The sequence below is a fragment of the Ruditapes philippinarum genome, unplaced genomic scaffold (assembly GCF_026571515.1).
Source record: "Ruditapes philippinarum isolate M1 unplaced genomic scaffold, ASM2657151v2 ctg837_1_1_1_1, whole genome shotgun sequence".
NCBI classification, from domain to species: domain Eukaryota; kingdom Metazoa; phylum Mollusca; class Bivalvia; order Venerida; family Veneridae; genus Ruditapes; species Ruditapes philippinarum.
The window spans coordinates 304,000-319,234 of record NW_026863278.1 but is presented as its reverse complement, the minus strand read 5'-3'; the positions used below and the strand labels follow the sequence as shown (position 1 = coordinate 319,234).

At 34.7% G+C, this 15,235-nt stretch overlaps 1 protein-coding gene and 1 long non-coding RNA gene across 2 annotated transcripts in view; both read left to right on the top strand.

Annotated features, from left to right (window-relative positions):
• LOC132721686 (protein PRRC2C-like) overlaps positions 1-15,235 on the top strand; it is a 54,351-nt gene that overhangs the window by 3,237 nt on the left and 35,879 nt on the right. Inside the window, exons 6-13 of the mRNA XM_060706035.1 lie at positions 1,434-1,643; positions 10,908-11,206; positions 11,401-11,480; positions 12,055-12,141; positions 12,197-12,283; positions 12,584-12,640; positions 13,366-13,510; positions 14,978-15,079. Coding sequence (XP_060562018.1) covers positions 1,434-1,643; positions 10,908-11,206; positions 11,401-11,480; positions 12,055-12,141; positions 12,197-12,283; positions 12,584-12,640; positions 13,366-13,510; positions 14,978-15,079 — 1,067 coding nt within the window. The remainder of the gene's footprint in view (positions 1-1,433; positions 1,644-10,907; positions 11,207-11,400; positions 11,481-12,054; positions 12,142-12,196; positions 12,284-12,583; positions 12,641-13,365; positions 13,511-14,977; positions 15,080-15,235) is intronic.
• Positions 3,487-6,187, top strand: LOC132721693 (uncharacterized). The gene is made up of 2 exons (XR_009624499.1): positions 3,487-4,096; positions 4,249-6,187. It is a non-coding gene; the product is annotated as an uncharacterized LOC132721693 (long non-coding RNA).

Genomic DNA, 15,235 nt, shown 5'->3' with positions numbered 1-15,235 from the left:
ACAAATGTTTGTTATAATAAGGCAATGTGTCATGCGCAACAACCAGACCCATACCTTCAGGGTCAATGTCGTACTTGCTCATTCAAGGTCAACATTGCCTATTTGAGGGTATATGTCGTGTTCGGTCAATAACTTTCTTATCTATGAAGGGATTTTGTAAATACTTGCCATAATTGTTCACATGAATCAGACGATGTGTCATGCGCAAAAACCAGTCGCCTACCTTTAAGGTCAAGGTCACACTTGGAAGTCAAATACTTACATAGTCTGTTACAGGGTATATTTTGTGTCCGGTCCATAACTTTTACATAGATCAAAGGATTTTGAAAATACTTCACACAAAAAGTCACTATGATAAGAGGATGTGTCATGTCCAACACCTGCATCCCTACCTCCAAGGTCAAGGTCACACTTAGAGGTCAAAAATTAACATAGTCTGTTATAGGGTATATTTTGTGTCGGATCTAGAACTTCTTCATAGTTCAAGGGATTTTGAAATAACTTGGCACAAATAGTAACAATAATAAGACAATATGTCAAGTACAACACCTGCCCCCCTACCTCCAAGGTCACGGTCACACTTGATGTAAAAGGTTAACAGAGTCTGTTATTAGGTATATTTTGTGTCCCGTCCATTACTTCTTCATAGATTAAGGGATTTTGAAAATAGTCACAATGATTAGATGATATGTCATGCCTAACATCTGTGTCCCTACCTCAGAGGTCAAGGTCACACTTAGAGATCAAAGATTTACATAGTCTGTTATAGGGTATATTTTGTGTCCAATCTGTAACTTCTTTATAGTTCAAGGGATTTTGAAAATACTTGGCATTAATAGTTACATTTATAAGACGATATGTCATGCACAACACCTGCGCCCCTACCTCCAAGGTCAAGGTCACAATTAGAGGTCAAAGCTTAACATGATAGATTTTTAAATTCTGTGTTTCATTTTATTTTTTTTAACAAATTTATTGTTACATTTGCAGATCTAGCAGTGATCATAATTTTGGACTGAATGTCCTGAGATCCATACCTCAATCTTTTGAAATAGCACAATTTTATGCTTCATATAAAACTTCCCGAGGCGGGGGACGTTGGTAACTCTGTTACAAATTCTTGTTTTTCTTTTTATTGCGAATTCAAGTTGCAAGTTCTGCTTTGAAAAAAAAACAACACTATTCTTTATCTAAAGCACAGAAAAGGCCATTTATAAAAATTAAATTGTATATATACACTGACTTAGAAGCTATATTTGAAGTAATGACAAACACTTGTAATTTTGTCTATATGTCATACAAGTCGTTATTCCTAGCATGGCTTCCAAAAAGTGATGCCATTAACTTAATAAAAGCTGCTGGTTGGGGGATAGGTGTGGATAAGAAAATTGAACTCACATGACTGCTTGAGGAAAAAGTTAAATAATTTTAAGGTGGGGCAAAGTCATGGAGCAGTGTAACCATGGGGGAGCCGGTGAAGAAGATAGTGGGGCACAAATCACCATACTTTCAAGACGAGTTTCCAACATTGGCATCAAGTGGAACAGAAGGAACAGACAAACCGAAAGAAACACCAGACAAAAAAGAAGGCGAGACGGCAAAGGAGCAGCAATATGGACCAGGGCCAAGCTTGCGTCCACAAAGTATGTCTTGCCTTTTAATTTTTTTGTAATTTATTTTTATCTTGTGATCAACAACATTTTGAAATAGCAATTTAACTGTATTGTAAGCTTTTGACAAGTCTTTGTGCATTTTTCAAAACTTTTACAGAATATCTTCAAGAACACTGGGGTTATTGTCAGGGTCACACTATTTGGTGTAAAAAAAACTAATAGCGCATGACCTTTCACATCTGGGCTGCTTATGTAATTTACGCTGCCGCTTATTGACTTTAAATTACTAGTTGTCAGATATTTTTATCTTTCGTTGCTACATAAAAGTTTGCATTTTGAGAATGCACAGACTTCCCGAAAGTTGAAAAAAACTGTCAGACATTTGGTCTGACAAACCATGAAAATCTGTCGGACCGAAACGAAATCTGTCGGACCAAATAAAATTGATCAAATCAAAGAATGACTTGTGTTTGTATTTCTAAGACACTTTTTGTTTTTATTTTTTTCGCCGTAAAAATCGGCACATTCCTTACAGCGCATTTTCATCTCCTCCCTGTCATACACCAACGATTCACTGTCTTGCTTCTACTTTTCATTAAATTTTGTCTCAGGTCTATTCTTTTTATCCTTTTACTGCTGTTTTGCCTGTTCCTCTGACGTAGATTTTTTATTTTTCCGAGGTTTGGCACCTTTAGCGACGCCATTTTGTATACATGCGGCTTGGATAAAAGCCGGACAGTCGGACCGATTCGGAATAAAAACTCGTCGGACCTGATCAAAATTTATCGGACATGTCCGTCGGACCGACGTATTTCGGGAAGTCTGAATGCATAACAGTTGATAAGCATTGCACAAGCTTATATTGTGTACTGACAAAATTTTGATATGTTTTGAATATAGGTGAATGATCGGCCTTTGCAAAATATTGAATGTAAGGTTTTTATAAAACCTTAATTTTTTACTGGACTGCCGGGCGGTCAATACATATTTTTATCGGACCTTCTGAGTTTTTACTGGTCAGGTCCGAAGGTCTTTCTGAAAGACTTCACTCGCCGTACTGATGGCATTGTTTAAAATGAGAGTGTTTTAAATCTTCTACAGATAAATACTGTATTTCTATTGGTTTTTGCTGCTGTTCAGTAAACATGTTTTGTGTCGCATATTAATATTAGATCAGTGCTAAATGATGATTGGGTTTTCAGACTTCTATGGTGAAATTTTCACTTGCCGTACTGATGGCATTGTTTAAAATGATAGTGTTTTAAATCTTCTACAGATAAATACTGTATTACTATTGGTTTTGGCTGCTGTTCAGTAAACATGTTTTGTGTCACATATTAATATTAGATCAATGCTAAATGATGATTGGGTTTTCAGACTTCTATGGTGAAATTTTCACTCGCCGTACTGATGGCATTGTTTTAAATGATAGTGTTTTAAATCTTCTACAGATAAATACTGTATTACTATTGGTTTTGGCTGCTGTTCAGTAAACATGTTTTGTGTCACATATTAATATTAGATCAATGCTAAATGATGATTGGGTTTTCAGACTTCTATGGTGAAATTTTCACTCGCCGTACTGATGGCATTGTTTTAAATGATAGTGTTTTAAATCTTCTACAGATGAATACTGCATTACTATTGGTTTTGGCTGCTGTTCAGTAAACATGTTTTGTGTCACATATTAATATTAGATCAATGCTAAATGATGATTGGGTTTTCAGACTTCTATGGTGAAATTTTCACTCGCCGTACTGATGGCATTGTTTTAAATGATAGTGTTTTAAATCTTCTACAGATAAATACTGCAATACTATTGGTTTTGGCTGCTGTTCAGTAAACATGTTTTGTGTCACATATTAATATTAGATCAATGCTAAATGCAGACTTCCCGAAAGTTGAAAAAAACTGTCAGACATTCGGTCTGACAAACCATGAAAATCTGTCGGACCGAAACAAAATCTGTCAGACCAAATAAAATTGATCAAAATCAAAGAAAAACTTGTGTTTGTATTTCTAAGACACTTTTTGTTTTTTATTTTTTCGCCGTAAAAATCGGCACAATCCGTACAGCGCATTTTCATCTCCTTCCTGTCATACACCAATGATTCATGGTTCTGCTTCCATTTTTATATGCCCGAAAGGGCATATTATGTTATACCCCCTGGCGTCCGTCCGTCTGTTAGCAATTTGGTTTCCGGAGCATAACTTAAGTTCCATTTGACCCACAATGTTCAAACTTCATAGAATGATTTTCCATATTGGGTAGAAGATCCCTATTGATTTAGGGGTCAAAAGGTCAAAGGTCAAGGTCACTATTACCTTGATACTGAAAACAGTTTCTGTCCGTTAGCAATTTGTCCGTTAGCAATTTGGTTTCTGGAGCATAACTTAAGTTCCATTTGGCCCACAATGTTCAAACTTCATAGGATGATTGTCCATATTGGGTAGAAGACCCCTATTGATTTTGGGGTCAAAAGGTCAAAGGTCAAGGTCACTATTACCTTAAAACTGAAAACAGTTTCCGCAGCACAACTTAAGTTCCAGTTGACCCACAATGTTCAAACTTCATAGGATGATTGTTTATATTGGGTAGAAGACCCCTATTGATTTTAGGGTCAAAAGGTCAAAGGTCAAGGTCACTATAACCTTGATACTGAAAACAGTTTCCGTCCGTTAGCAATTTGGTTTCCGGAGCATAACTTAAGTTCCATTTGGCCCACAATGTTCAAACTTCATAGGATGATTGTCCATATTGGGTAGAAGACCCCTATTGATTTTGGGGTCAAAAGGTCAAAGGTCAAGGTCACTATTACCTTAAAACTGTAAACAGTTTCCGGAGCATAACTTAAGTTCCATTTGACCGACAATGTTCAAACTTCATAGGATGATTGTCCATATTGGGTAGAAGACCCCTATTGATTTTGGGGTCAAAGGTCAAGGTCACTATTACCTTGATACTGAAAACAGTTGCCGTCCGTTAGCAATTTGTCCGTTAGCAATTTGGTTTCCGGAGCATAACTTAAGTTCCATTTGGCCCACAATGTTCAAACTTCATAGGATGATTGTCCATATTGGGTAGAAGACCCCTATTGATTTTAGGGTCAAAAGGTCAAAGGTCAAGGTCACTATTACCTTAAAACTGAAAACAGTTTCCGGATGATAGCTTAAGTTCCATTTGACCCACAATGTTCAAACTTCATAGGATGATTGTCCATATTGGGTAGAAGACCCCTATTGATTTTGGGGTCAAAAGGTCAAAGGTCAAGGTCACTATTACCTTGATACTGAAAACAGTTTCCGTCCGTTAGCAATTTGTCCGTTAGCAATTTGGTTTCCGGAGCATAACTTAAGTTCCATTTGGCCCACAATGTTCAAACTTCATAGGATGATTGTCCATATTGGGTAGAAGACCCCTATTGATTTTGGGGTCAAAAGGTCAAAGGTCAAGGTCACTATCACCTTAAAATTGAAAACAGTTTCCGGAGCATAACTTAAGTTCCATTTGGCCAACAATATTCAAACTCCTTAGGATGATTGTCCATATAAGGTAGAAGACCCCTATTGATTTTAGGGTCACAAGGTCAAAGGTTAAGGTCATTATTAATAACTTAAGTATTAATCAACCTACATCTGTAAAATTTTATAGGATGAACAGCTAATTCCCATGTCTTACAAATGCTTCATCCTTACTAAAAAAAACACACTTTCGGGCATATTATGCTCCGCCTAGCGGTGCTCTTGTTCATTAAATTTCGTCTTGGGTCTATTCTTTTCATCCTTTTATTGCTGTTCTGCGCACTCTTCTGACGTAGATTTTCGGTTTTTCCCCAGGTTTGGCACCTTTAGCGACGCCATTTTGTATACATGCGGCTTGGATAAAAGCCGGACAGTCGGACCGATCCGGAATAAAAAATTGTCGGACCTGATCAAAATTTATCGGACATGTCCGTCGGACCGACGTATTTCGGGAAGTCTGTAAATGATGATTGGGTTTTCAGACTTCTATGGTAAAATTTTCACTCGCCGTACTGATGGCATTGTTTTAAATGAAAGTGTTTTAAATCTTCTACAGATGAATACTGCAATACTATTGGTTTTGGCTGCTGTTCAGTAAACATGTTTTGTGTCACATATTAATATTAGATCAATGCTAAATGATGATTGGGTTTTCAGACTTCTATGGTGAAATTTTCACTCGCCGTACTGATGGCATTGTTTTTAAATGAAAGTGTTTTAAATCTTCTACAGATGAATATTGCATTACTATTGGTTTTGGCTGCTGTTCAGTAAACATGTTTTGTGTCACATATTAATATTAGATCAATGCTAAATGATGATTGGGTTTTCAGACTTCTATGGTGAAATTTTCACTCGCCGTACTGATGGCATTGTTTTTAAATGAAAGTGTTTTAAATCTTCTACAGATGAATATTGCATTACTATTGGTTTTGGCTGCTGTTCAGTAAACATGTTTTGTGTCACATATTAATATTAGATCAATGCTAAATGATGATTGGGTTTTCAGACTTCTATGGTGAAATTTTCACTCGCCGTACTGATGGCATTGTTTTAAATGATAGTGTTTTAAATCTTCTACAGATAAATACTGAATTACTATTGGTTTTGGCTGCTGTTCAGTAAACATGTTTTGTGTCGCATATTAATATTAGATCAATGCTAAATGATGATTGGGGTTTCAGACTCTTATGGTGAAATTTTCACTCACCATACTGATGGCATTGTTTTAAATGATAGTGTTTTAAATCTTCTACAGATAAATACTGTATTACTTTTGGTTTTGGCTGCAGTTCAGTAAACATGTTCTGTGTCACATATTAATATTAGATCAATGCTAAATGATGATTGGGTTTTCAGACTTCTGTGGTGAAATTTTCACTCGCCGTACTGATGGCATTGTTTTAAATGATAGTGTTTTAAATCTTCTACAGATAAATACTGTATTTCTATTGGTTTTTGCTGCTGTTCAGTAAACATGTTTTGTGTCGCATATTAATATTAGATCAGTGCTAAATGATGATTGGGTTTTCAGACTTCTATGGTGAAATTTTCACTTGCCGTACTGATGGCATTGTTTAAAATGAGAGTGTTTTAAATCTTCTACATATAAATACTGTATTTCTATTAGTTTTGGCTGCTGTTTAGTAAACATGTTCTGTGTCACATATTAATATTAGATCAATGCTAAATGATGATTGGGTTTTCAGACTTCTATGGTGAAATTTTCACTCGCCGTACTGATGGCATTGTTTTAAATGATAGTGTTTTAAATCTTCTACAGATGAATACTGCAATACTAATGGTTTTGGCTGCTGTTCAGTAAACATGTTTTGTGTCACATATTAATATTAGATCAATGCTAAATGATGATTGGGTTTTCAGACTTCTATGGTGAAATTTTCACTCGCCGTACTGATGGCATTGTTTTTAAATGAAAGTGTTTTAAATCTTCTACAGATGAATATTGCATTACTATTGGTTTTGGCTGCTGTTCAGTAAACATGTTTTGTGTCACATATTAATATTAGATCAATGCTAAATGATGATTGGGTTTTCAGACTTCTATGGTGAAATTTTCACTCGCCGTACTGATGGCATTGTTTTAAATGATAGTGTTTAAAATCTTCTTCAGATAAATACTGCAATACTATTGGTTTTGGCTGCTGTTCAGTAAACATGTTTTGTGTCACATATTAATATTAGATCAATGCTAAATGATGATTGGGTTTTCAGACTTCTATGATGAAATTTTCACTCACCGTACTGATGGCATTGTTTTAAATGATAGTGTTTTAAATCTTCTACAGATGAATACTGCAATACTATTGGTTTTGGCTGCTGTTCAGTAAACATGTTTTGTGTCACATATTAATATTAGATCAATGCTAAATGATGATTGGGTTTTCAGACTTCTATGGTGAAATTTTCACTCGCCGTACTGGTGGCATTGTTTTTAAATGAAAGTGTTTTAAATCTTCTACAGATGAATATTGCATTACTATTGGTTTTGGCTGCTGTTCAGTAAACATGTTTTGTGTCACATATTAATATTAGATCAATGCTAAATGATGATTGGGTTTTCAGACTTCTATGGTGAAATTTTCACTCACCGTACTGATGGCATTGTTTTTAAATGAAAGTGTTTTAAATTTCTACAGATGAATATTGCATTACTATTGGTTTTGGCTGCTGTTCAGTAAACATGTTTTGTGTCACATATTAATATTAGATCAATGCTAAATGATGATTGGGTTTTCAGACTTCTATGGTGAAATTTTCACTCGCCGTACTGATGGCATTGTTTTAAATGATAGTATTTTAAATCTTCTACAGATAAATACTGTATTACTATTAGTTTTGGCTGCTGTTCAGTAAACATGTTTTGTGTCACATATTAATATTGGATCAATGCTAAATGATGATTGGGTTTTCAGACTTCTATGGTGAAATTTTCACTCGCCGTACTGATGGCATTGTTACCAATATGTGTTTTTCAATGCAAACAGATAAATACTGTATTACTAATGATTTTGGCTCCTTTTCAGTTAACATTTTTATGCCCCCACAATATGGGAGCATATAGCGTTGCACTTGTCCGTCCGTCCGTATGTCCCGAAATCTTGTGAACGCAACTCCTCTTAAACCGGATGGCAGATTTTGCTTAAACTTACAGGGATGAACAACCTTAAGGTGTAGATGGTAGTAAAGGAAGGAATTTTTGCTGCAACCAAATTTAACAGAATTATGGCCCTTTGTTGATTTTTTCACTATATACTATGTAGAAATTTTGTGAATGCAACTCCTCTTAAACCGGATGGCAGATTTTGCTTAAACTTCCAGGGATTAACAACCTTAATGTGTAGATGGTATTAAAGGAAGGAATTTTTGCTGCGACCAAATTTAACAGAATTATGGCCCTTTGTTGATTTTAAGTTTTCAACTTGTGGCACATGTAGTCCAAAAAATATTTGACCTAGAGTCATAAGATTGACAGAACAGTGGTGTATGGGGGCATCCGTGTCCTGTGGACACATGTCTAGTTGTGTAACACACTTGGCAATTAGATCAATGCTAAATGATGATTGGGTTTTCCGACTCTTATGGTGAAATCTTCACTCGCCGTACTGATGGCATTGTTTATACTTAGATACTGAATTTTATACATACTGAATTTTATACAAAAATACTTCACAATGTATGTTTTTATGCTCCCAAAAGGTTGAGCATATAGTTAACACTTTGTCCATCCTTGATCTTTGTCTGGGTCATAACTCTAAAACTACAAGAGGTTTACTTTTCTCTACTTTGGGAATGGTGCCGGTACCAGACTGATTGGGAAAAAATGTGTTATTTTGACATAAATTGGGATTTTTTCAGCTGCAAATAAGATTAGTCATCATGAATAAAAATAGCTTCCACTGTCCAGGTTGAACTATTGAGTGGTGATTTATATGAATATATTGGATTTAAATGATTTCAGAGAAATCACATGGCCTTGTGGCAATTTTGAACAGCCATTTTGGGAATTTAAATAATTGGAAATTGGGAATTTTAATGTCTATTTTCTATTGGGAACAGTACCGTTTTAGGGTAGTAGTTATATAAAGGAAAAAAACACTGGTCCAAAACTTATTTGGAAACATCACCAGGTTTAAACAGCTCTTGAGTTATATATTGTTTACATATTAATTTGAGACACTTGGCAATAAGATCAATGCTATATGATGATTGGGCTTTCAGACTTTGATGGTGAAATTTTCACTCGCCGTACTGATAGCATTGTTTTATTAATCAACTTTGACTTCAATTTTTTGGGGTGAAATAATAGTTATTCATACAATAATTAGTCCCCTACCGGTTTACCGGAGGGGACTTTAGGTTTACCGTCCGTCCGTCTGTCTGTCCGTCCGTCAGTCCGTCCGTCCACAAAACTGGATCCCGCGATAACGCAAAAAGTACTGAAAATATTTTAATGAAACTTGATATATGGATAGATGGCAGTATGGAGATTATGCACGTCTTTTTCTTTTCTTCCTATGTTGAAAATTCTGGTTGCTATATGGCAACAAATAGACTGAAAATATGGCAAATTTTACACATAACCTGGATCCCGCGATAACGCAAAAAGTACTGAAAATATTTTTATGAAACTTGATATATGGATAGATGGCAGTATGGAGATTATGCACGTCTTTTTCTTTACTTCCTATGTTGAAAATTCTGGTTGCTATGGCAACAAATAGACTGAAAATATGGCAAATTTTACACATAACCTGGATCCCGCGATAACGCAAAAAGTACTGAAAATATTTTTATGAAACTTGATATATGGATAGATGGCAGTATGGAGATTATGCACGTCTTTTTCTTTACTTCCTATGTTGAAAATTCTGGTTGCTATGGCAACAAATAGACTGAAAATATGGCAAATTTTACACATAACCTGGATCCAGTGATAACACAAAAAGTACTGAAAATATGTTTATGAAACTTGACATATGGGTAGATGGCAGTATGGAAATTATGCACATCCTTTTTTATCTTCCTATATTGAAAATTCTGGTTTCTATGGCAACAAATGGACTGAATTTCAAGATTTCTGATTCTAGTTTTTCGCTATAAGTTCTTCATTTCTTAAGGTATTTTCTTCAAACTTTAAATATAAATTGCTTGTCATCAACCACATCATATGTGACAAGGTTTACAACTCTAGCACAAAATTTATCAGAATTACCTCCCTTGAACTTAAAATTTTCATGAAAAAAACCATTGTTTTTTTTAATAACTTCTTTTTCTGAATGTTTCTACTTCAAACTTCATATAAATGTTTCTTATTGTCACTCAACATTTGTGAGTGTTCAATACTCTAGCAAGACTATTTCCAGAATTATGCCCCTTTTGAACTTTGACTTTTTTTTTGAGACTTTTTTTTTGAGAAATTGGTAATTTTTACTCCAACTTCTTCAATCATGATAGGATTTTAAAAATGTTATATTTTGATAACAGGGATGTTTAAAAAATAACTTTAGAGTGTCCTTCAGTCTGTCTGTCTGTCTGTACATAAAAACTGTTTCCTGTGATCACTTTTAAAGAACTTTTTTAACAAATTTACATAAAATAGGAACCTAGGTGAATGGCCAATGGCCCTTCAGAATGTTGCTTGGGCCCTTACCGGTAGGGGACTTATGGATTGCTTGCAATACTATGATAATTGCTTGTTACTTTTGTGTTTTTGAGAAGTTTAATAATGTTAATAAATGTCTGTTTAAGATGTCGGGAATTGGAAGGAAGGAGGAGGTCGTGGCGCTATGCAGCAGCCCTCACCCAGCAAAGATGCACAATCTGGGCCGTCATCTGGCCTCGAAAGCCAGACAGAAACACAGCCGAATGGCCCCCAGATGTCCGGTGGAAGTGGAGCCGCTGGAGACTCCCCTCACGTGCCTCAAATGCCCGGCACTGCTGCAGGGATACCATTGAGGCCAGGGGGTGCCCAGGGCCAGGGTGGACCAATGATGGGTCCACCACCGTATGCCATGCCACCTGGATACAGGGGCATGATGCCACCCTATGTGAGTTGAACATTTATTTTGTAAACTACCAAGTTTTTATTTTAATTCATAATATATGTGGGGGCAGCTTTCAAAATTGAAAGATTAAACTAAGAAGCCATAGAATTACAATTAAATATCTTGATAACAAAACAATGAAATATTAGTTGGAATAGACTGAAAAATAACATTAATGATTCTATTTTTATGTTTAGATGTATAGAGGGTTTCCTCCTTATCCACCGCCAAACTTTCAAGGAATGCCACCACGACCACCCTATCCATATGATGGAAGGTAAGTTAGAGCTTCTTTAAGATCTAAAAACAAAATTTGACATGAGATGAAGGTTTGAAAACTTGAGGAGCTTCAGGCATAGATTTCTGCTTGATTTTTGTTTGGTTTGTTAGGAGCTTAATGTATGGCCTTAAAAATCTTATTTCTTTGAAGACAATCAGAAAAGAAACCATGTAATACATTAATAAAGGAAAACTACATCTAAGTTATATCATTGGAGTTGTCTCCTGTTTTCTTTGGGCTAAAGTTGAGATTAACCTGAAGTATCAATAGTTTTGTAATTTATAAGATACCTCTGTAAAAAAGTGGATAATGTCACATTCTCCCTTGCCACTGTTGGTTTAAAGACATATGTCTACAGATGAAAAACTGATGATACTGTTAATCCAGCTGGTTTTACAAAAAAGCTGGTAGTTCAATACAGGTGCCTGCTTCTGTCTGAAATAATGCATAGATGAGCACCAGTCCTATGGTTTCTGAGAAATATATTGTAATGACCCACTAATTAATGACTAAAAATGCAATCAAGGCAGAAAAGGAGGGTTAAATTATGATTATTATGATTTCTTATCAGGTTTGCGCGGCATCCTCCACCACACATGCAGCCACAGAGACCAAGTGGAGGAAGAAGAAACGCGAATGAATTATTTGATGACAAAACGTGTATGATTATTAAACGTATCAGCAATGATATAATCTGATAAGGATTTCTGAAGGGAACTTTTGAATGTGGAAATCCTAGCATTTTTCTTGATTCCCAACCGACTGGCCTGGGCCAGTGCACAAGGAGAAATAGATTACAGGTAAAAACTTGAATATCAAGAATGACTGTCCATAAATTTTGATAGTGAATTTGTTATTTCGTTCACTATGGTGTTTCCATTTATGAATGGTCAGGATATTTAAAAGTAAAATTTACAATAAAAAATATTTTGAAAAAGAGAAATGTGTGTAAAATAATTAGAATGGAGATTATCTTTATACAAAAATACCATATTGATAGCAGTTAAGAAATGTATTAACCAACTGTTTATAAATCTATATCATTATTTGAAATATTTAATTTTCAACAATAATGCAAAGCCTTTGTTTAATATTTACAGTGAAAAGCTTGTGTTTAGTGATGAAGAAGATGAAAATGGGGAACCTGGAAAAAGAAGGTATAGGCCTTATTTACCAATGACTTGATTAGTAACTCCATGAAAAATGTGCACTAAATGTTTAAATTTTATGTTATCTTTTCCTAGTTGTTGAAGGACAAAGTTTTTTTAAATTAACAAAATTTAAGGCCACATGATGTTTTATTTTAGGAAGAGTCGTAGTTGTACAACTATGATGATAAAGTCATTACCTGATGGCAATTATATCAAATTTACAATAACATGCCGCTCAAGTCATTTTAATATATATTTTATCCGCAGATGTAGTACAATGTTTTGCTATTTTCTAGTTATCTTACAAAAAGTTTAAAATTGAATCCTTCAGACAAAAGCTATGGTTTGCAAGCATGAATGGTAATTCAATAGTTTGCCACGTAACATAGCTGATCGTTGACAGAGGGGTTGTTTATAAAACAAAAATGTTTTATTGTTAAAATTATTGAATTATATGAAATGTTTACCATACCAACTAAAGCACAAGTAATTGGCTTTAATACATGACATATCCTGATAATTGACTGGGAGAGGACCAAGCAATTTGTTCGGTATATATAATAATAGTATGGGTAAAAGTGTTAAGGATTTTTCATGAAGTTCAGGATTTTCAGTCTCCTATTTCCTATGTAAGACTATAGAAAAAAAACTGCTTAATTCAGGATTTTTAAAATTTCCAACTTTTACCCATGTAATAGTGAAAACATCAACAAGTAATGTTTGTATTACAGCAGAAGGAGCAAAGCTGAGAAGATGCAGCAGCAACATCAGGCACATATGGAGAAAGAGGGTATAGATGATGAAAGAAAAGAGAAGAGAAAGGCAAGTGATAGCGTAGAGAACGAAGAGACCAGTAATACTGACGATGGGTTTAAGGTAAAGAGCAGCAATCAGCCCACCAAGCCAGTGCTTTCTCCCCTACTTTGCTGTGTAGCACTCTAGCTGTTTCTTTCATTTGTTCTAATTGGTTGTACAGCATTTCTTAGAGTGATGATTGAGTTTGACGTTTTTGGCAGCTGAAAATTGGTTTACATTGGTAGAATATACATGCAGTAGTATATAGCTTCCAATTCTTGTTTTGAGCTTTAGCATTTTATAATCAGCATTGGTGATGCAAGTTAAAGTGATTGAAGAGTCTATTTGGAATAGGTTTGTGTGGTTACATACTTCTTTACATAACCATTCATTGTTCTTAAGTCCATATAATGCTATCTACTAGCAACATAAGGATTGATGCTTTAGTTTTCCTATTCCTTATACAAAAAAAAAAAATTAAAATACTGTTATCAGTGGTTTTGTTTAGGAATGATATTAATTTGACATTTGCTTCGTCAGTTTGTGACTTGAAAATCATTGAATCAGCATCTCTTCATTTAATGAATTTAATCAAGGCTAAATTCAGACTGTTTGAATGTGAATCAGAGAGATAAACTATGCAGTTGGTGATACCATATATAATATGTAGGATATTTAAAACATTGTTTCATTGCCATATTTTTTTTTCTCAAACTTGACCCTCTTCTGTAGACTTCTCTTAACCATCCCTGATTGATGACCCTATTTCTATAATGAGTTTAAACACAATGAATGTTTTTTTCTATCCGTTTTAAAACAAAAGAATCAAACAATTGGCTGCTCTTTATTCTGACACCTTAACTCTATATGTTATTTGTCTGTTCTGCATGATATATATTGCATGTGCTAAATGTTGTGAGATAATTTGGTGTTTAAAATCACGGTTTTGGAAGTCGGTATATTCATGATTTTTCAATTTTATTTATAATACACTATTATTTTATGCTGTCTATTATGCTCGGTGTTTGCTCTTACTCTTTAGTTTGCATGTTTGTGTTGATGTGACAAATTTTATTATGTATTTTGTTGGATTTTTGTTGTTAAGCATCGTTTTTGTTTTGTCTGAGTTTTGTATACCTTGTCTTTATTTTTTCTTTTTTTCTTGAAATATTGCATTTGTTTGTAAAGAACATGAAGTTTTGAAATAATTTTATTTATTTTCATTGAAATAATTTTCATTGCATCTGAGCATGGTTATTGTTTTGTTCTAACTGTTGTAATGTTTTTTTGCTGTTGTGGTTTTTTTTTTTCTGAGTACATTTCAAATAGAATTGGTGTAGGTATGCATGTTTGCAGGATATCACAACTTTTTTTCCGTTCTTTCTTTCTTTTTTATTAAGGGACATGTTTGAAACAGATTATTTCGTAGTATTCTCTTTGTAAGTTGAAGTTAAAAAATGTAAAGAAAATTTTCATATTACTCAAATTGTTAAGTCATGCATTCTACACGTTCGAATGTATTGAAATTATTAATTGTTTGTATCATAGGTTAGTGAAGGACAGTCTCCAAGTCCAAGGGAAGCATGGGGACCTGGTGGGCCAATGCATCCACAGTTCCGAGGGAGACCACCTCATCCTGGCATGGATGGAGTATGTATACATTTCTAAAGTTACATTGAATAGAAATGATAGCCGAAATTTAATGACTGGAGATTGTTTTTCTTGCAGATCAGACTGGTTTTACCCATGTTAGCAAATTCCATATGGCTTTGGACTTTTGGGTGTGGGGTGCAATATGAGTTGTGT